Raw genomic sequence first — 22,295 nt, forward strand, 5'->3', positions numbered from 1 at the left:
AAGTAAAGACAGAAGGAGACTGATGGTCGAAAGTGGAGAAGATAATGGATAGGGGGTCTCAGTGACGTTGAAAAACTATTGTTCTCATTAGCAAATGAGCTGGAACTAACAGAGTTTTAGTTGAATGGTGGATGTTTGAATGAGTGATTCAGAGGTGGCTGAAGATGTCAAATTCCAAGCAGTAACTGAATGTAGGCAGCTGAGGTAATGTGAGGATCACACCTCTGATAGAGAAGAGAAATCTTTACAGAGAATGTGGTAAAAGAATTTTGTCTTTGAAGATGAATTGGAGTTTGTTTAGTAGAGAAGAAGGTAAGGGGGTAGAAGGTAGAAAAGGGGAGAAGGGACAGATGTATAGAGAAAACTAAAGACAAAATTCATGGCATACTGAGGAATAGAAAGCCTAGCCAGCAGTTAGGGTGCATGGGTAGTTCCTGGAGAAACTGGAAATGTAGGGCGAAAATAAATTCTGAAAGAATAGGTATGGAAGTTCAAGTAGTGTTGACTTGATTTTAAAGCCCAGGTTGTCAATCATAATGTCACTAGACACTGGTATGTATAGAGATTACAAATAACAGAAATTTTTATCTCATTTCTTTTCTTTGGGACTAATGACTTGTAAACATGTGGATTTGTGATTTTTACAATTCTGGAATATTCTTACCCACTGTCTTTCTCCTATTCACTTTATTCTCTAGAACTTCTCTAGAAAGTTCTTCTAGAGCCTCCATATTGGACCTTTCTCTCACTATAAGATAGGGTGAACACAATCAATTTAATTGAACACAATCAATCAATTGAATCAATGATAAGGAGAACACTGAATCAATTTTAAATCATTAGCAGAAACTAACACACCATTGTAAAGCAATTACACTCCAATAAAGATGTTAAAATTTTTTTTAAATCGTTAAAATTATTTGTAAACATTAGTACTTTGGGTATATATTAAAAGTTATAGCTCACTAGCCAATATCTCATTCCAGATCTCTGCTGTTACAAAGATGAATTAATTCTCTTAGCACCTTAAAGTACACATCCAGATTCAATGCCAAACACACAGATATTTCTCAAGTACTTTTCATTTAATCTTAACCTGTATTTTTAAGTTTCAGGACTTAATTTCTTTCTTGTCCAAGTCCTGAAACCAAATATAAACAATAATGTATTTCCATTAAAATGTGTAAGTAAATTGCAAATTAAGACTAAGATTAACAAACTTCCTTAGGACAAAGAGTTCTTTTTAAAGTTTCTGTACTTAAGGGGAGCTTGGAGCTTACCTATAATAAGCTTGTGAAGAGCACCCTTATCTCCATTAATAGCAGCAGCATGAACTTGGGATGCTAATGAGGAACCAGGAAAGAACAAGTTCTCTGACCTGTTCATAGTCTTCTCAACAACTGGAACAACCTGAAATGATGATGCAACCAATAAGTATCTGTAGGAAATCCATCTCATCAGTTCTAAATGGGTACGTTATAAACATGGTTTACTAGAAATATTTCACCAGGATTCAAAAAGTCTACAGTCCTAGTCTTAGAATTGCCACAATGGAGTAAATTAGGTGACCCCTTGTACAAGTTGCTCATCTGTAAAATGAAAGGATTAGATGCTTCAAGACCCTTCTCAGGGTCTGAGAAAAAAAAAAAGGCTGAATATTTAACATTAGACACAGGGTCCAAAAGTCACAGTGACTTGCTAAGTTAATACAGGTGATTTGATTCCACATAATACTAAATATTAGACTTGATATTGGGAATAAAGGTGATGACCAAGCCACAAAATAGGTATGATGTGAACTTAATTGTCAGGTTAGAATTACCTAGATTTAAGCACTAAATTAGAAGGTACTTCATTCTTTCTCTTATGCCCACAAAAGGAGGAATTTATATTTGTTCTCCCCTTGTGTCCACCAGGGAAATATACCTAGTTAGAGATCTTGACCTTAGGAACGTAACTTGGAAACCACATCATTAGGATAAACCATTTTTCATTAAGGAAAAATTTTGCTTTGACTGGTAGTCTCATATGGTTTGATAGAACCTTCTAGAAATGCATTAGCTGCATAGGAAAATAGTGAGTTCCTTATCATAAGAGTGTTTAAGCAGAGGCTGGATTATGTCAGAAATGCAGCAGGAAGAATTCAAGCATCTGATGGGAAGGAAAGAGGGGTAGTTTCATCAATGATCTTAAACTTCCATCCTAAAGCAAAGATGCTATATCAAAGTTCCAAAGTTGAATGCCTACAAGGATCAGGGAGGTAACAAGGGCAAGAAACATGGGGAGTCATGGGGAACATGGCAAAGTGGAGCATACGTACCTATCTAAAGGGAGCAGCTGTTAATTAGCTACAGTTAGTATCTGCAATAAGGGTAAGCAAGCCCTCTTCTGATTTTACCAGAAACTGACACTCCAATCTCTGTGACTCCCAAGGATCTGAGAGCTTTGTAAAATAAATTTATCACAACTCATGAGCTAGTACTTGGCTGTCATTGATGAAGATTTTTGGTTCAAGTTCTGCCTTAGAGTGAAAGCATTTTCTTAATTTTGGTAAAGTCAGCTCTTCATGGCTTTATTTTGCTGACAATCTGAGTTAACGTCTTGGCAGAAATGGGCATTTTGAGAGACTCTGTCATGTCTGAGCATGTCTGTCATGTCAGAAAAACCAGTCATATGCAGGATTATATTAAAGTGACTTGAAAGAAGCTACAAAACAGGGGTGGAGGTGGAAACACGGTAGAGGAGTAATTGCACTTGGGATCAAGATCCAGTTCTGTTAATAATATGGAGTGAACACTTAGGCTGCCTCAGCTCTGCTTTTCTGTAAAATATGAAACATGAAATTGGTACACCAAGTTGATCATTCAACAAGTTGAGTGCCAACTATGTGCTAGGCACTGTACTGAACTCTAATGCCTATCACTTTAGACTCTAGGTAATCAGAGTTTTATGCACATAAGAATCACAAAAAACTTTTGAAAATAAACTAAAAATTGTACCTGTTATATATTGGGTTGGCCAAAAAGTTCGTTCGGTTTTAAGTACAAATAAAAGGCATTTTTTCATTTTCACGAAGAACTTTATTGAAAATCGTATTCACTAACCAAATGAAATTTTTGGCCAGCCCAATATATTTATATATACTTCATCTCATAATTCTTAGCATTTAGCACAGTAACAGGTGCTAGTGTTCAGTGAATGTTTGTTGAATGAAAAGTCATAGGCTGAGTGCTAAGTCCAGAGGGTGAGCAGGGTCAAAGTTTAGTTTCTTGGAGTAATGAGTTCATACTCATGAGTCTCTGCTCTTTTTTAATTCCTCATTTCTATCTCTCCGTCAGAAAGGTCACTGAGTAGTATAGATATAAGAACACTGGACTAGGAGAGAGGAGACCTAAATAAAAATCTTGGCTCCATCACTGTTTAATTTTGTCAGCCTGAGAAATCCATTCTTTAAGGTCCCCCCTCCTTTTTTTAAGCTCAAACGCATACGTATTTTTTTTTTTTAGCGCTAATGCTATTCGTAAATTTTTTACAGATGAAAATCAAAACCACTTTGTTAATTATGAAATGCTATACAATGCAAAGGTATAATCATCATTAACTAACTATAGAACAAGCCAGTGTAATAAATGCTCTAATAATTAAAACCATAGAAAACTAGTGGTGCTGTAGTCATAAGCAAAGGAAGAGTAATTTTGATTAGGACCAAATGGTTGGTTGTTTGGGACGTTCTCAGGGATGGCGACATTTGAGATGGCTATCCAGGTAGAGAAGGGGTTAGGGCCATTCCGGGCAGCAGGGAAGGTGAAGCAAAGGCAAGGAGTAGGGAGAACCACAGAAGAGTTAAATGCCTCACGGCTACTTAGTTGTGAATTGTGTGGCTACGATTGGGGGCACGTGGACCTGGCTGGGTGTTCGTAGATGAGGCTGGAGAGCTAACGGGGGCAGCCAGGTTGTTCCTCAACTGCTTGGCTAACGAAGTTTTAAATTATCCTGCAGGTGTGATCCATGCATTAGTAGCAATCACTCTCGCGCTGAGCTTTTCAGTTTACAACGTGCTTTCCCAGTCCATCCCACATCTATTCCTTACAGGAGCCCAAAGAGACAATTAGGGGTAAGTCATTGACACATTCCACTGAAACCCAGAGGGGTGGCTCGGGCTTTATAACGCAAGAATTAGCGCAGAGAGAAGAGGCAGCAGGCGAGGAGGCCAGTGATGGGAGGTTCAGGCCACAGCCCAGGACAGGAGGGTCGTGAGTTTGAGGCAGGGGCCAAGCAGTGCAGATCGATAGGAGCCTCCCCAGCCAGGCCCCCTCTTACTCACCCTCGCCTCCTCCAGGACTCACGTCCTGGGGGCGGCTCCAGGAGGCACGACCCCCGCTGGGCCGCCCCTCCTGCCAGGTCAGGCCACTACATCCGGCTGGGACAGAGCCCACCACGCTGAAACTGGCGGAGCCCCTCGGAAGGCCGCCCGAGACGCTCGACCGCACAGCCTTCTGGGAATTGTAGTTCCCGCCCTCCGCCCTTTCTATCCCACAGAGCCCCGCGCGCGGCGGGCTCGGTGGACCAGGGCCGATAGCCTGATGGGAAAAGAGTTCTTGGTGCCCAATGACGTGCTCTTTGAGAATGGGGCAGGACTACATATTCCGATGTGCTCCGAGGTAGGCAGGACCCGGAAGTGAGGGTGTGCAAGGCCTCTCTGGAAGTTGTCCCGGGTGTTCGCCGCTGGAGCTCCGGGTCGAGAGGACGAGGTGCAGCTGCCGGGAGAATCCTCCACTGCCGCCGGCTCCCGGAGCCCAGCCCTTTCCTAACCCAACCCAACCCTGTCCAGTCCCAGCCGCCAACGCCAGTCCCTGCCGCGGACCCCGGCGTTACCATGAGTCCTGCCGTCTTCCTATCCTTACCCGACCTCAGATGCTCCCTGCTGCTCCTGGTGAGTGAGTAAAGGAATGACAGACCCTTCGGCAGATATTCGGATGGCCTGCCGCCCTCGCCGAGGGGGACACAGTTGCCGCTACCCTTGCTTTCCTATCTTTTCCCCTGGTGGCGAGGAGTGCACCCTCCCCCGCTGCCTTCATTCTCGGCATCCGTCTGTCAGCTTCCCAGGCCCGGGGTTCCCGAGGCCTGAGAAGCCACGGTCGGAGGTGGGACCTATAAACCGGAGATTAGCCCTGGGAGAAGGATCTGTGGGAGGGTCACGGCGAGCAGCGCCCCTTCCCCTGGAGTTCGGAGGTTGTTTCAGTCTAGAGGGCTCACGGACTTTGCGGTAGACTGAGTACAGAAGGTCGGGGCATAGACCTACTGTTCCCTCCCACCCCCTCTTTTTGGGAAGAATGTGAGGCCGACAGGTGCTGGGGTCTTGTGCATCTCGCTCTGGAGCCCTAAAACGGTGCCCGGGTCGGCGGAGCCCTCTGTTGTGGCTTGATACGATTGGTTGGGAACCCGGAACTGGAAATTGGTTTGGTGTCCACTGGGGGAGTAAAGGTTTGAAGGGTGGAGGCTGTGATTACCAGAAAGCCTCAGCTCAGAGCCGCCCTCAAATCTGGTTATACCTCCCGAAATTTAAACAGAGTTGTTCTTCAGTGCTCCTGATTTGTGAATGACCAGGTTTTCTGCATGCATGTGCACTTATTCCTTAACTTCCTCACCGGCTCAGCACCATCCCATCTTGTAAAGGAATCTTCCTACAGTCCCTCTTCCTCCAAATACATCTTGAGGGTGCAGCCTAAGTGATCCAGGCTGCAGGTCAAATTGAGACAAAAGTAAAGGACTAACTCCAGGTGGTAAAATGATGGACTTTTAACTGAGCTAGTGTTATAATACGATATTTGAAGTACTTTAATTGTAGTAGGTTTTTAAAAAGCTAAATTTAAGGTGAACACTAAGTCAAAATCAGTCTTGACAATGTAAAAAAATATAATTAAATGACTCAGGAAGGCGTATAGCTGGTTACCAGCAGAACTGGGATTTGAAGCAGATCTCTTGACTCGCAGTGCTTATTCTGCCATATCACGTTACATTTTTAATATTTGTGTTTGAAATAGTTTCTCTCTCCCTCTCCCTTTTCCCTCTCTCCCCATTTTCCCTTCTCTCCCCTCTCCTTCCTCTCTCCCCTCTCTTTTCTTTGTGATTTTCAAGTCATATTCAAAGGCCATACACAGTATTTGGACCTTTTCAGAGGATAAGTGCTATGAAAACTAAGGGGAATGTCAAAGTACTTTTGAGAACTAAAAGTTGCATATAAACATGGTGATGTTAAATGATGAAGTGTCTTATTGGGAATTCTTATAATTATATGGTAATGAATGGCTTCTGTATAGAGGAAAATACTCTGTAGAGAGCTGTTTCTTGGTTAATTGCATTATACTCTGTGGCTCTCTTCCTTCTAGCAGTACTGGAATAATACTCATTGTTATCAGAGACCACTTTCTCTTTAAGGATAATAGATACTAATCTTTCCATATCCATGGCCTGAATTATGAGTTGTTTGCCAGAAATTACTTTTAGGTTACAAAAAATATGAAGGGCAAAAAATCTTAAGAGATGGGAAAGAAAAGTTGAAATACTGAATAGGAAAACTACATCAGATGCACTGTTTGGTTGTAGAGCTAAGTTTAAGAAGGAGAAAAGAATTTATTTTGAAATAACTCATACTTTTTATAGAAAACCTACAAACCCTGTTAAGCATAGAAAAGAGTTTTTTCTAATACTTTTAAAATCTAGTTAACATTTTGTATACTTATCTCTCTGAGTAAATGTAGAGGAATAGAAGACATTTTCGAGAATACCTGTAAAGGTTAGTATGCTGGAAAATAAAGCCCAAGAAAAGGTTTAGTAAGCCAGAGTTACAAGTCGAGCTAGATTCAGTTTGAACACAGTATTTACCAAAGTAGTTTTAATAGTCATATACCAGTTAGCAAATATTTATAGAACATCTGTCTGATCACAGTTTGAAATACTTATCTAACTGGCAGTTCTGTTCTATTGATGGAAACTGCTTACTCAGTATCCCACCTGTCTAAAAATATACCCTTTATCTTCTCCAATGTGCTTTCTTCCTCCTCCCTCCAACTTCCCCTCTCAGACTTCAAGTTTATTCCCTCCCACATACAGCCATTGAATATCCAAGTTTCCCCCTACCTGAGGTCATTTTTTTTCCTTAAATGGCCTGCTATAAGAAGCCGTATATTCTCTTACCACAATAATTTTTTTTTTTTTCAGGTAAACTCTACCTCAGCCCTAAAGAATTAGATGTATTGAGAGTTAGTGGTGTTCATAAGATAACAGCAGGAACATAAAATCCTAAACTTCTGCAGGCAGGTAGTGGTTTTTTTTCCCCCTGATGTCAAAAGCATGTTGGGACATATCATTCTATGCCTAAAAAGCCTTTCTGGAATGGGTAACTAAACACAGAAGTTCAGTGTGATAACTTTTTCCCCCTGAGCTTTTATGTATAGATATCTTTAAAGTCAGGGTCTTAGAGAATGAGTTCTTTTATTTCAGGCTTGCTTTTTGAAACACCCCCATTGCCTTTAAATTATTTTTAAACTCCACTGAATTTGCAGCATGTCTTGGACAAAGTGTGGTAGTATAGGGGTGCACTGATTTTGGATAAATCTGAAGAAAAATTTGAGTCACCTGGCAAATGCAGAGAGGCATAATTCTCCTGATACCTTTTCTGTACCTCACGAATATTTATTGTTTCTGTAATGGTTTGAATTGATCCATTAGGTATGTGATTACAACTTTAGTTTCTGAACTGTATAATCTCTGCCTCCATAACTGTTCATCATATTTTGTGGATGATTGGAATGCTGGAGACAGCAAGGTTTCTCTGCTAAAACCCCATGTATATAATGTCTGGATTGGGAAATTCCTTCCCAATTGTGTGCTCTTTTAAGGAAAACTGAGCTGCCTGAATTTGAGGAAAGCACCCAGCCAGATGTATCTTGGCATTATCTTTTTTTTTTTTTTTGCGGTACGAGGGCCTCTCACTGTTGTGGCCTCTCCCGTTGCGGAGCACAGGCTCCGGACGCGCAGGCTCAGCGGCCATGGCTCACGGGCCCAGCTGCTCCGCGGCATGTGGGATCTTCCCGGACCGGGGCACGAACCCGTGTCCCCTGCATCGGCAGGCCGACACTCAACCACTGCGCCACCAGGGAAGCCCTCGGCATTATCTTTTCATTTTGCTTTGTGACAGTCATTACTTGGCAGCTTATAGGATAAGTTAAATGGACATTTCATTTATCACTAACCAAAGGATCAGTTACTTATTAGTTAGCCCTTTTCTGCTTATCTTTCTACCTGAGATGGGTTTATTCAGGATTAAAAGTGATCATTTTCCCCTTAAATTAATTATTTCTTAGCAGTTGTTCTTCCTGCATTGGTTGTATACAAAAGTTTTGAAAAGGTGAGATAAGAGAAATAAGACTAAATTGGAATGAAGTTGTCTGATATAGCCTAAATGACCTTCTGTGCTTCAGAGGTTTGTAACCTGCTCCAGTTGTTTTATTGAGAATGCTTTCTTGTTAATCACTTAATGGTTTATGTTTATAGATCATAAGTTGTTACTAGCTCTAATTGCCTTGTGCCTGGACCTTAAGGCTTTTACCATTATTGCTCCTGGTTTGTTCAATATGTATAAGAAGCCAAGAAAAGTTTGCTTAGGAAACTAAGTAAATCAGAGAGCTAAGTAAACATTTATTTAACTTTATAAGTACCTTAAAAATAAGTACAGTAGAATTCAGAGATGTCAGTTTTAGCCATTAGTGCCAATGATAAATACTGATTCCTACCTTCAAGAAGAGTACTTTTGGAGACATGTAGTTCCATTCTTAACTCAGTGAGTTATTTATCCTATTGACATGACTTGCCCCAGATCAGTGGTTTACAAAACTTGGTGGCTCATTGGAACTGCCTGGGGCAGTTTTAATACAATGATATGTAGGCCCTACATCAGGCTAGTTATATCTGTGGGATCCAAACACTGTTCTTTGTTTGTTTGTTTTTAATTCCCAGGTCATTTGTTTTTTCTTTAGTATGTCTCTCTAAAAGATAAGAATTAAACAACAAAGCAAAAACCAGAATGCCATTATCACATCTAGAAAAAGTCACTGAAATTTCTTTATGTGATCAAATATCTAGTCAATGTTCAGATTTTCTTGACTGTTTCAAAGAAAAAAAAAAATTTTTTTTTAAACAAATTGAACGTTCAAAGCAGGAGCTATATAAGGTTCATACATCCCAATAGGCTTATATGTGTCTTATAAAACTTTACAAATCTATAGGCTCACTCTCCATCTCATTTTTTTCCCTTGTAATTTATTGTTGGGGAAACTGGGTCCTCTGTCCTGTAGAATTTGCTACATTCTGAATATTGCTGATTGGATCCTCATAGTGTAGTTTCATGTTTCTCTGTTCCTTTTGTTCCCTATAAATTTGTAATTAAATTTATGTGGGCTTAACCATCAACTCAATATATGGTTAGGTTCATTTGTTTCATTTAGCTTTCAGTTTTTTAAAAAATATCTTCTAAGATATAATTATGTAAAATTTACTGCTTCCAAAGCAGATCTTTAAAGCAAACTATGTTTACAGCAGGCCAACTTCTATCCCTGTCTATTCTACTGCCTTAACTTCCTCCTAATATAAGAGACATTTAAAATTAAAAATTTTTTTTAAAATTCTTCCTTTTAAAAAGAAAATGTAAGCAATCTACTTGCACTTACATATTTGTGTATATTTGTTTCTCCCTCCCCTTGATAAACTCTAGCATATTATTCATACTTTCTCTCTCCACCTCTTTCTGTCCCCTTTTAAACTCTATAAAGTGTATCCTAGAGATCAGAATAGAAATATTCCCTATTTCTTTTAAACTGCTTATTGCTCCTCTGGGTAGATGTGCTACTATTGTTTCCATTCTTTTGCTTTAACAAATGTGTTAAACTACTTTGCAAAACTATTTTTGCTAGTGTATCTTTGAGATAGATTCCTGTAATTGACGTTGCTCAGGCAAATGGTAAATGTATTTGTAACTTTGTAGATGTTGCTAGATAGTGGAAGGAGTTTTGCCGTTTTGAGTTCTCACCAACAATGTAACAGACTTTTCTCATATCCTTGCTAATAAGGTTGATGTCAAATGATTGGGTGTTTGTCAATCTGATAGGTGAGAAATGGTATCTCAGTGCATTTTTTTTTTTTTAGCTGTTGGGGGTAGGAGTTTATTAATTAATTAATTAATTTTTGCTGTGTTGGGTCTTCGTTTCTGTGAGAGGGCTTTCTCTAGTTGTGGCAAGGGGGGCCACTCTTCATCGTGGTGTGCGGGCCACTCACTATGGCGGCCTCTCTTGTTGCGGAGCACAGGCTCCAGACACACAGGCTCAGTAGTTGTGGCTCACGGGCCTAGTTGCTCCGCGGCATGTGGGATCCTCCCAGACCAGGGCTCGAACCTGTGTCCCCTGCATTAGCAGGCAGATTCTCAACCACTGTGCCACCAGGGAAGCCCTATCTCAGTGCATTTTAACTTGATTCTCTTTTCATATGAGCTTTTTTCTGTGTAAAGGCCATTTGCATTCTTTGACACAGAGTTCTTAACCCTTTATCTCCTTAGTTGATCCAAGGATGCAGCCAGATTGAGAAGCACTGGAATATATTACTCTATTCAGTAATATTTCTGTTGGGTTAAAACTTGTAAAAGCCTTGGAAAAGATGTCTGATTGTCAGTTAATTGAAAACATTTTCCACACTATAGTAGCTCAACTTTTAGATGCACTATATCTTACTTCATCGTTTGTTAAAATACTATTATTTTAATATAAATTATGGTATTTTTAATATAAAATATGGTTATTGGTCATCTCCAGCTTTTCACAATTGTTAAAAAAAAATGTACAAATGATACATATACAATGATGTTCACTGCAGATCTCCAAATATATCCTCAGGTTAATTTTCCAGAATTGTATTTCTTAGATCCTATGGTATATCTTTTATTTAGGATTTCTGATACATTGTACAAATTTGCCCTGCTGAAAAGTTGTACAGACATTTATTTCTGTCAACAGTGTATGAGTGGCAGGGCAGGAATAAAGACATAGACATAGAGAATGGACTTGAGGACATGGCGGGGAGGGGGAAGCTGGGGCGAAGTGAGAGTAGCATTGACATATATACACACCAAATGTAAAATGGATGGCTAGTGGGAAGCAGCAGCTAACACAGGGAGATCATCTTGGTGCTTTGTGACCACCTGGGTGGGATAGGGAGGATGGGAGGGAGGCTCAAGAAGGAGGGGATATGGGGACATGTGTATGCATATGGCTGATTCGCTTTGTTGTGCAACAGAAACTAACACGGTATTGTGAAGCAATTATACTCCAATAAAGATGTATTTTTTTAAAAAAGGGAGAAACACTTTGGTATTATGCAAACAAATTAAAGCAATTTTTCTGGAAAAAAACCCCAAAACAAAACTGTATGAGTATGCCCACTTCCTTACACTCTAGTTACAGTGGGTGTTTTTGTAGTCTGTGCCAATTTAGTAGACCAAAAATATTATCTGATTTAAATTTACATTTCTGTGATTACAACCAAAGTTGATTTTTTTCATATTTATTAACCATTTATGTTCCTGCTTGAGTATGTATGTGTTTATGTTAGTTGCCCCCTTTTCAAAAAATTGTTTACTCATTCTTCTTCCAGTAATTCAGAATAGATGTGCTCACAAGATACAGTTTAAGAACGATGGAAAGTGTTATTTCTTTATGTAGTGTCCATTCATGAGGTAGCATAGTGCAAAGAATACTGGACTAGCTGTCAGGGCATCTATGTACAAGTTCCACCTCTTCCATATACTTGTATCTTTGGATAAATCACCTAACTAAATTTTTTAGTCTATAAGTTAAACTTACTGGATTTGATGATTCAGTGATTCTTTGTGTAGTCTATTATGTTTTTTAAAAAGGATATTCCTGTAACTCCCTTAATTAATAAATTTATTATTTGATTGGGTATTTCCCCCAAAAATCTGCTAGCTTTGCAGGTCTGTGCCCCATCACTCTGCTATCCAGTGTAAGGAGTGGCATGCTTTGGCCACAGCTTTTCTGATATTACTGCACTGTATTTCATTTAACCAAGTAAATGAAAAACAGTTTGACTTTTCACAGAATTCAGTGCTCTTTAACCTACCTTTGATTCCATAGAGAGGAACTACCTATGGCCCAGGCTGCAGGAACTTTATTTCTTTGGTATTTTTCTTTCCTTTACTCCTAGCGTTTGAATGCCTGTTTGCTGTCTGCTGTGGAAAAGAAAAATATAATTGAGATTCATATCATGCTTCCAAGGAATTTATAATTCAGTGGGGGAGATAAGATGTGTATGTAAATAATTAGAATTCCAAAATGAAAGTGATAGGTGCCCTTAAGGTATTTGTAGAAGTGGGTTGTAGATCTTGCTATACAGAAATGTGGCAGTGAGCCTGGGCATCACCTGGGATCTTCTTCCAGTGTCCTCACCCCAGGCCTACTGATTCAGAATCTGCACTTTAACAGTGTACCTAGCTGATTCGTATATGCCCATTAAAGTATGAGAAGTACAGCTGTAGATGTTTGAAAAGAAGCAAATTTATTCTCATTGGCAGAAACAGAGAAATCTTCTTGAAGGAAGATAAGAGTAGAGCCTTGAAAGGTTAAATTGATGGGTTAATTTTGAGGCTTGAGTGGAATGAATAAGAAGGCTTGTACCCTTCAGTAACTTTAACGTGAATTGGATACCTGCTTTTTTGGGTTCATTTTTTTTTAAGGAGTCTTGCTGTGTGGCTTACTGACATGGCCAGATGTCAGACTTGGCCCTAAAGAAGCTGGCAAACCCTTTGGCCAGTTTCCATTAGAACAGCTCATTATTATCTTAGCCAAAATAAAAATCATGGTCTTTAGTGGATTCTCACCAGCTTTCCGATTACTCCACTCAAGAGGAGAGGGACAAAAAAGGGACTTTGGAGAAGTTTCTTATGTAATGCCATGGATCTTAGGTCTTGGTTCTATTCTTGTAAAGATTGCAGTCAAATTCTAACTGCTTTGATTCCCACGGTAATATTGTGGTCAAGATCTCTTCCTCTAGCTCTGTGATTTTCTTGTTATGTAGAACCTTGAACATTATATATATATATATATATATATATACACACACACATATATTTTATTATTATTATTATTATTTTGCGGTACGCGGGCCTCTCACTGTTGTGGCCTCTCCCGTCGCAGAGCACAGGCTCTGGACGCGCAGGCTCAGCGACCATGGCTCACGGGCCCAGCCCCTCCACGGCATGTGGGATCTTCCCAGACTGGGGCACGAACCCGTGTCCCCTGCATCGGCAGGCGGACTCTCAACCACTGCGCCACCAGGGAAGCCCCAACATTATATTTTAATGTATCTAATTTTAGGCACCTGAGTTTGTAGACATGAACATTACTAAAATAATAGAGAAAAACAATGAAAATGAAGGAAGAAATCATCTCAGAAAAACATTCTAGTATTGGAGCTAAAGAAAACTGCAGGGTGAATAGTAGAGTGCCAATACTTCACCCATTTCTTCCTCAAGATTATAAGGGTCTAGTGGTGGAAGCTTTGGTAACTGGATTTAAGAGATTTTAGAAAAAGGTCTTTAGGAATCAGAAGAATTTTTGACCCTGGAAAAAAGGAATTGGAGGACTTTTTATTTCTATGGGACTCTATCGTTAATGTTTTGCTCAGTTCAGTAGGCGGGAAGGGATATAAGAACCATTACTGGGTCACAGGCAGTATGATGACGGAAGTTATAGTTATCTAGAATTGTACTGTAAACTTAAATTCATTAAAATGGAATAAAATAAAAAATTCCGTTCCTCAGTCACAGTAGCCATATTTCAAGGGCACAGTAGTCACATTTCAAGGGCACAGTAGTCACATGCAACTAGTGGCTACTGTATTGAACAATCCAGGTGCTGAAACATTTCCATTGTTGCAGAAAGTGCCATTGGATAGGGCTGGTCTAGAGCTTTGCTCTTGCTGTCTGTCTCAGAAACCAAGACAAAGGTGAGGTAAAGAATGAGGAAAATGCCTCAAATAGTGTTTCACGGCTTGTTAGGGACACATATTTTACCTGTCCAAGGAATAGCAATAACCTGGAAAAAAGCATCAATAATCTTATTAGCACAGATTTGGCTTTTGGTTGTTGCCTAATGGCAAATTTAGGGAGGCACCAGAGAATACTAGTTAAAACTTGAAAATAAGAGTTGGAGTGTTAGTATTTTTCTTTTACTAGTTCACAAGGTCATTTAGGGCAAATCTCTTTCCTTCTTGAGGGCTTAGTTTTTCAACTGAAAATTGAGTAGGATTGCATAGACTGTTTGGAGGAGTCTAGCAGACCTTCCAGTGGAATGTGACTGGGACATTGGGTCTTGATGGCCTACAGTTTGTCTCTGTGATAGATAAAGTCCCTTTTGAAGTCTTCATTTTTAGAAATGATATAGAGAAAATTTTATTAAGTACGTACCTACATTTTTAGTTAGTAAAATTACCTGTAAAAAGATGGCCTGTTGATACATTTTGTTTGCCTCAGGTATCAGAAGGGTACCTTTGCCAGGAACTTAATCTTCTAATTTGATAAACTCAGAAATTACTGTGCATCTCTCTTCCTGCATACTTTAAAAAGGCCAGAAGTTGTATGAGCTCATGAAGACAGGCTAATCTTTAATACATATAGCAGTTTTCTAAATTTGAGCCAATTCCAAAATGTGAAGAAAGTATGATTTAGTGATGGAGTAGAGATCGTGAATAAGTTTATAAGGTAAAATATTAAATGGAGTTAAAATTTCTTGGCCCTTTGGACAAGATACTCATACTTACATGCCTGCTGTTTAGGTGTTTTGTTGTATTTGAAGTTTTGTAAAATGTAGGGGGAAATGCCAACTCTTAAAATATTACTGACACAACATTAAAGTCTATCTGTGAGTAAAGAACAGTTTCAGTTGTGAATCTGATCTGAGAGAGAAATTTGGATATTTCTCAATTCCTTTCATTTTATTACTATGGTTCTGGCTCAATTGCAGTAAAATCCCAACTAGCTGGTAAAAGCTCACGTTTCTGTAATGACTTCACATTCTGAAAGAGCTACATTTTTTTTTTTTTTGTAGTCAAAATAATTCTTTGAAAACAGCTACTCAAATTGACTCATTCCTCAGTTTCTAGCACCAGTATTTACTCTAAGAATGGATACTGGGCTTCCCTGGTGGTGCAGTGGTTAAGAATCCTCCTGCCGGGGCTTCCCTGGTGGCACAGTGGTTGAGAGTCCGCCTTACGATGCAGGGGACACGGGTTCGTGCCCCGGTCCGGGAACATCCCACATGCCGTGGACCGGCTGGGGGTCCGTGAGCCTGCGCGTCCGGAGCCTGTGCTCTGCAACGGGAGAGGCCACAGCAGTGAGAGGCCCGCGTACCGCAAAAAAAAAAAAAAAGAAGAAGAATCCTCCTGCCAATGCAGGGAACACGGGTTCGAGCCCTGGTCTGGGAAGATCCCAGATGCCGCGGAGCAACTAAGCCCGTGCGCCACAACTACTGAGCCTGCGCTCCTGAGCCCGCGAGCCACAACTCCTGAAGCCCAGTCGCCTAGAGCCTGTGCTCTGCAACAAGAGAAGCCACCGCAACGAGAAACCCATGCACTGCAATGAAGAGTAGCCCCGGCTCACCGCAACTAGAAAAAGCCCACGCACAGCAACAAAGACCCAACGCAGCCAAAATAAATAAATAAATAAATTTTTAAAAAAGTTATTAAAAAAAAAGAGTGGTTACTGATTCTCATAGGAAGTCTTGTGATCTGTTCACAATTAACACAAGTACCAGTGTTGCAAAATACTTGGTTCTTTATTTAATCTTTGAATGAACAGTTTCATATACCCTAATTTTGCTTTAGAACTATAAAAACTGCTACATTTTAAAGCATGTTCTATTTATTTGTTTTAGAAATTGTCCAGTTTGTTTATTATTTAATTGTGCCTGTACTCTGGTCTTATAGAGTATCTTCTAGAGGTAAAGTGAAGTATTGGCTGGGCCAAAAAGTGCCTTGGGGTTTTTAAGTAAAAATAAAAGACACATTTTTTCATTTTCACCAGGAACTTTATAGAACAACGTGTTCACCCTTTTGTTCCACTACCTCTGCCATTTTTCAGGCAACTTCATAATTCCATCTTCCCAAAACTTTTTATCTCTTTGAGCAAAGAACTGTTAGAGGTGCCTTTTACAGTCTTCCAGGGAATTGAAATTTTTCCCATTAATAGAATTTTGTAAAGACCGAAATAAATGGAAATCTGAAGGTGCAATGTCTGGTGAATACAGTGGATGAATCAGAACTTCCCGGCCAAGTCGTAACCGTTTTTGCCTGGTTATCAAAGAAACGTGGTCTTGCGTTATCCTGATGGAAGATTATGCGTTTTCTGTTGACTCATCCTGGATGCTTTTCGTCGAGTGCCGCTTTCAGTTGGTTTGATTGGGAGCACTACTTGTTAGAATGAATCGTTTGGCTTTCCGGAAGGAGCTCATAATAGAGGACTCCCTTCCAGTCCCACCATATACACAACATCACCTTATTTGGGTGAAGACCAGCCTTTGGTGTGGTTGGTGGTGGTTCATTTCATCTGCCCCAAGATCTTTTCCGTTCCACATTGTTGTACGGTATCCACTTTTCATCACCCGTCACAATTTGTTTTAAAAACGGAACATTTACATTATGTTTCAGTAGAGAATCACATGTGGAGTTACGGTCAAGAAGGTTTTTTTCCGCTTAACTTACGTGGAACCCAAACATCAAAGCGATGAACATAACCAAGCTGGTGTAAATGATTTTTAACGCTTGATTTGGATATTTTGAGTATGTCGGCTATCTCTTGTGTGGTATAAGAAGATTGTTATCAATTATTGTTTCGATTTGATCGCTATCAACTTCAACTGGTCTACCCAACCATGGAGCATCGTCCAGCGAGAAATCTCCAGCACAAAACTTTGCAAACCACTCTGACACGTTTAATCAGTCACAGCACCTTCTCCATACACTGCACAAATGTTTTTGTGCAATTCAGTTGCGTTTTTACCTTTCTTGAAATAATAAAGCATAATATGCCAAAAATGTTGCTTTTTTCCTTGCATCTTCAATATTAAAATGGCTACACAAAAACTTACCAATTTTGATGTCTTTTTTTAAATGCACGCTGATATGATAGCTGTCACAATACAATCTAACAAAATTGTTTTGAATGAAGTTGAAGACAACTAAGTGCTACTAGGGCCATCTTATGGAAAAAACCAAATGAACCTTTTGGCCCACCCAATATTTTCCATTAATAATAACTTGAAAATATATCAACTAAAGAGAAGACTTTTAGGAGAATATTTAATTTAGGAGTCAGAGATGTGGGCTCAAATCTTGGATCTGCTGCTTTTCACCTTTGTTATCTTGCCTGTTAACCTCTGAGGAATAATACAGGTTTTGTGTCTGACTTATAGGAGATGTTATTTGCGTGCTTCTATGATTTTGTGGAACAAAAAGTGTTAAAAAGGTATCACGCTTTCTTATTCTTAGATCTTAGTTTCTAGTACAATTACACAGGTTAAGTGCTTAATAATAATTTATTGTGTGTATGGAAAAAAGAAAAGGTACAGCTAGGGTAAGGAGGATCAGGAATGTCCAGGGGAGTGGGAGTTTGTAAGCATCACCAAGAAGGTGAGCCTTGAACTAGGTGAGGAAGTTAGTCATTTGGATTTCTTGGGGGGAAGAGCCTTCCAGGCAAGGGCATTAGCCAGTGCAAAGTTCCTAAGTGTCACAGGCATATTCAAGGAGCAGCAAGGAGGGCAGTATAGCTGTCATGCTGTGAAGAAGTTGCAGCTTATTAGAAGATTAAGTCGGGAATTCTCCGGTGGTCCAGTGGTTAGGACTTCGCACTTCCACTAAGATCCTGCATGCCACGTGGCTGGGCCACAAAAGAAAAAAATTAAGTCATGTAGCTAAAACACAATTTCCAAAACTGTACTTACTATGTATGTTGTTTGCTGATGTTTTCTTTTTTCTTGTTTTCTATTCTGTGCTTTGTTGTTTTAAAAAATCGGGTGATCTTACCCAATAAGGTAGAACTCCATAACAGGGTTGCTGGCAATATTGATCTCCTCAGCCCTGGCCCAGTTGGCTCTGCTGGGAGTTGCCTTGGCTGTTTACCCCAGTGTTCCCCCAGTTTGCTATTTTCAGAATATTCCCTATGTGTGACAGGATGGGTCACAACCTGCAGTCGTAATAACTTAAACTGTGAAAACAAAAGATTTCCTGACATATTTTTTGATTCCTGAAAGCAGTATACTTTCATGGTACAGAAAAGCATAATGAAGAAAAAAAGTACATACCCCTACCACTGATAACATTTTAATGAATATCCTTCCAGTTCTTTTGTGTGCATATTGAAAGGACTTTTAACAGTAAAATGTACGTTTTGAACAATGTAGGGTTGGGCTCTCACTCTTGTTTGGTCGTGGTGTAGAGTGGTAGACTGCCAGCTACGTGGGAACAGAAGATGATGCCTGTGTGTATACCTGTGCTTGTACTCATAGAACTTGGAAATGGCACTGAGCTTGACCACTTAACTTTAGAAAGTTACTTAACCTTTCTGAGCTTCTTTTTTCTCACCTTTCAAATGAGGATACAGCCCTCTTTTGAAGAATTCTGGGAAGACAAAATGAGACTGTTTATGAACGTGTCCATGGTACGTTGCAGGCACTTAAACTTTTCCGACTTCTGTCACATCATAGGTGTTCAATAAATGTTGTTTAGATGAAGGAATCAGTGAGTGAATGAATGATTGAATACATTTGCTGTTTTGGGTAACTTTCAAATTGTCCACCCTGTGGTATTAAAATTGTGTACACTGAAGTAATGAGCTGGCGTGACTAGCTTCCAGCCCCCTGTGGTCTTCTGATGATAATTGCACTGTCAGTATTATACTAACAAAAACAGCTTAAAAATGTGACCATGAAGTGAATAAATTATCTGTCTAGTTCTGTTTTATAACTGTACTTAGTTTTGTACTTAAACTCAGTATATAATGATGAAAACAGTTGTATTTTGTTGTACAGACCGCTGGTTTTAGAATTAAAAGAGACCTGGTTTTGAACCCTGTTCTGCCACTAGTTTGCACAAGTGACTTAGCCTATTTGAGTCTTAATGCTTTAGCAAATATTTGCATATACTATATGTCACATACTGCATACTTTCATTTTCCTCATTTATAAAATAGGGATAATATAATTCCTACTTCAGCTTCAAGAGTTGATGTGATGATGTAAAAGAGATATGTGTTTGTAAATAGTAAATATATATGTTGTTACATTGAAATATTCTTGTGTGCTTCAAACATATGTTTGTTACTCAGATTTTTTTTTCCCCCCAGAAGCCTAGGTATGTAATATAGTTCATCCCTTTCAGGGAGAGTTGATACATTATGGAAAGAGTTCTAGGGTCTGAGTTTCTGGGATAACTGACAATAGTAGAAGTAGAGTGACTTTGAAGCTGGAAAGACCTAGTTCATTCTTGGTTCTACCTCTTTGTAGCTGTGTGATATTAAGCAAATTTCTTTATCTTTCTGACCCTCCAATTTCCTATTTTGCAAGTGGGGATAATTATTTTGCAAGGTTGTAAGATTAAGATATAATGTATATTAAGTACTTTGCATCATGTCTGGCGTATAGAAGAGATTTTTGTTTTGTAAGGTAATAGAGAAGGAAAGGTTGCCAAGTGGATAGAGTTGTCATTATAAGATGGAAGAAGTACCTTGGAGGAGGATTGCGCTTGTTCTGACAATCTCTCTGTGCTTCTAGTGCCTTTTCGACCTTCTGAAATGAGTAAATGGATGAGGCTTTTAATTTTAAAAGTCTGATTCTAAATATTAGTGGTTTCTTAAAGTGCTTATCAACTTGTCTCTTTCCCCTGGTAAGTTATGGCATAGTCTTATCAAAATAGTGACAAATGTAACTGTGATTGATAAAAATAAAAATCTAACTTGATATGCATTTCTGCCTTTAATACAAAAGCAAATAAATTCTTGTAAGTGGTATAAATGAAAGTGGGAAACATGCTTTATGCTTTGCTATTTGAAAGATATCATTTGTTCTACATAGAAAGGCATCATTTCTTTTACTTTGTACATTCAAAAAATACATCCCTGACTGTTGCAGTTGACTAGATATTTGGAAAATGATGATGATTCTTTAGAAATATATAATCTTTCTCTAGTAGAATTTAGTTAGGGAAGAGAAGATGAATTATAGCGTATTTTGGTCACTGAAAAGATGCAAATGTAAAAATCCTATTTGTGTAAGTGTGGAAGATTTCAAATTGCTGGTTATATAGTTTCATATGTTCCTATAAGCTTAACTTACATATATCATAGTTATCCCTTAAATATTGCTTCCAGTGAGGTGTGAGGTTATTTACACATAAGCATGTATGATATCTACTACTTTAATAAGTTTTGGCCATTAATCTAAATCTGCTTATAGATTTGATGAAAACTGAGGATATAACAGATCTTCTTGAATTTAGATACTGTGATGAAGGTATTTGGTAAGAACCTATTGGCATATAAGGTAGTTTATAATGAGAATTTCAGCTTGGATCAAGAAAAGCTCATCGTACGGTTTTCCTTTTCTAATCTCATGAATACATCTACCATCACCTTCCATTGGGAAGATGGGTACTTGGTTAGAAGAGGAGGGTAAATTGTGTTTTCCAGTCCACAACACTGTTATAAGGACCTCCTTCATATACACTGGTTATTGTCTGGAACAAAAGAGTGGTTAAGGTAAATATATAATAAGATGAGCCCTCAAGAAATAGCTTTTAATTCTGAGAAGTATCCAATATTCTGCAGCAAAATAACCAGATTTTCAGTCTTCTTTTTCTCATTTGGCCCATGAGGCAAGAGAAACCATCACTGAAGTAGTTAATTGTACTTAAAGTGTAGTGTTTGATGCCTTAATGTAAGTCTTTCTTAGCTTACATTATTTGGGGAATACTTATATGTACAGTGGTACTAACTTCCCTTGATCACCTTTAGCTGTTATTTCTAATGCAAAATAGATTGTGATATATGAGGAAATTAGCAGAGAGTTTGTCTATATTCCTATATGAGTTGATTTTCCAAGAGTATACTATTTTGGAATATTACTTTGAAGTACTAAGTTAATAAATATCCCTGAATAGTCTAAAGATGGGATAGAAAATATTTTCTTAATGGCTTAAAATGCACTTTTATTCAGGTTGTTTAAATGATTTTTAGTTTAAGGAACGAGGGTGTCTTCTGGGCACATTTTCTTCTAAGAGAAATACAGGACACTTGTATTACTATCAAAGTTTATTATCCCATTGTCAGGACTGGGGTAATTCCTATCAGTAAGTTGTTTTAGGTAATTAAAGTCAGTTTCATTCATACAAGCCAAATATATGTGAATGTGTCCCTTTTTTTTTTTTGCTGGAAATCATTAAAAAATATAAAGAAGCATTTCTCTTTCTGTTTAGCTTCTGAAATGAGGTTTGTTATGCCTAGTTCATAAGTCCAGAGTGACACATCATACAAGGAATCGCTAATTTTACCTGTTGGTGGCAGGCAGAGCCTATGTGATTTTGTTTGATTTGAATCTTGTGAAAGCAAATTTTAAATTTGTAGATTGAAAGTGTTTTAAGTAGAGGAGCTGGTATCTGCCTTACTGGTGGCTACCAGACATGATTTAACTGTTTAAAAATGATGATTGTGATGTGTTCCCTAGGTCAGAGTAGCCTCCTAATTGTGAACTAGACTACCCTTTGGTAAGTCTCTCACTTATACCCTTATAAAATTTCACTCTAAGTACCCTGTTTCTTCTTGAAGTAGTGTTTCCCCTGCTTCTTTTATGCTCTGGTGGTTCACTCTGTTTCTCTCTTTCTCCGTTCCTCTTTCTGTCCCCCCTCCCCCTCACTGGCTGGAGAAAGGGAAATGGCCTACATTTAAGTGACAGAAGGACAGTAAGGAGGTAAATGTACTGTCTGAGAGCTTCTTTTCTCCTTTCCCATCACATCTTGTCATCCAGTCATTTTAACTCACAGCCTTACCTATTGCCGCTAAAGACTGGAGTAGCTTGGGAGTCTTTTAGTGTTTTGTTAGTGCCTTGGGCGCAGTTGCTTTCTTGGTGTTTTAGTCCTTGGTGTGAAAAGTAGTCAAATATAGTTTCCAGACTTTCTGCTAGTTGGTA

At 39.0% G+C, this 22,295-nt stretch overlaps 2 protein-coding genes across 5 annotated transcripts in view; one reads left to right on the top strand and one right to left on the bottom strand.

Moving 5' to 3' along the window:
* Positions 1-4,481, bottom strand: part of INVS (inversin) — a 142,851-nt gene extending 138,370 nt beyond the window's left edge. For all 4 annotated transcript variants that reach the window (XM_030829840.2, XM_030829836.2, XM_060300689.1 and 1 more), the window contains exons 1-2: positions 4,325-4,481; positions 1,281-1,410 (exon numbers count right to left, since the gene is read on the bottom strand). In XM_030829840.2, coding sequence (XP_030685700.1) covers positions 1,281-1,386 — 106 coding nt within the window. In that variant the 5' untranslated portion in view covers positions 1,387-1,410; positions 4,325-4,481. The remainder of the gene's footprint in view (positions 1-1,280; positions 1,411-4,324) is intronic.
* Positions 4,482-4,689: 208 nt separating this feature from the next.
* ERP44 (endoplasmic reticulum protein 44) overlaps positions 4,690-22,295 on the top strand; it is a 91,767-nt gene continuing 74,161 nt past the window's right edge. Inside the window, exon 1 of the mRNA XM_030829845.3 lies at positions 4,690-4,933. Within this exon, the coding sequence (XP_030685705.1) occupies positions 4,877-4,933 (57 nt within the window). The 5' untranslated portion in view covers positions 4,690-4,876. The remainder of the gene's footprint in view (positions 4,934-22,295) is intronic.

Source organism: Globicephala melas, chromosome 6 (genome assembly GCF_963455315.2).
Source record: "Globicephala melas chromosome 6, mGloMel1.2, whole genome shotgun sequence".
Classification (NCBI taxonomy): domain Eukaryota; kingdom Metazoa; phylum Chordata; class Mammalia; order Artiodactyla; family Delphinidae; genus Globicephala; species Globicephala melas.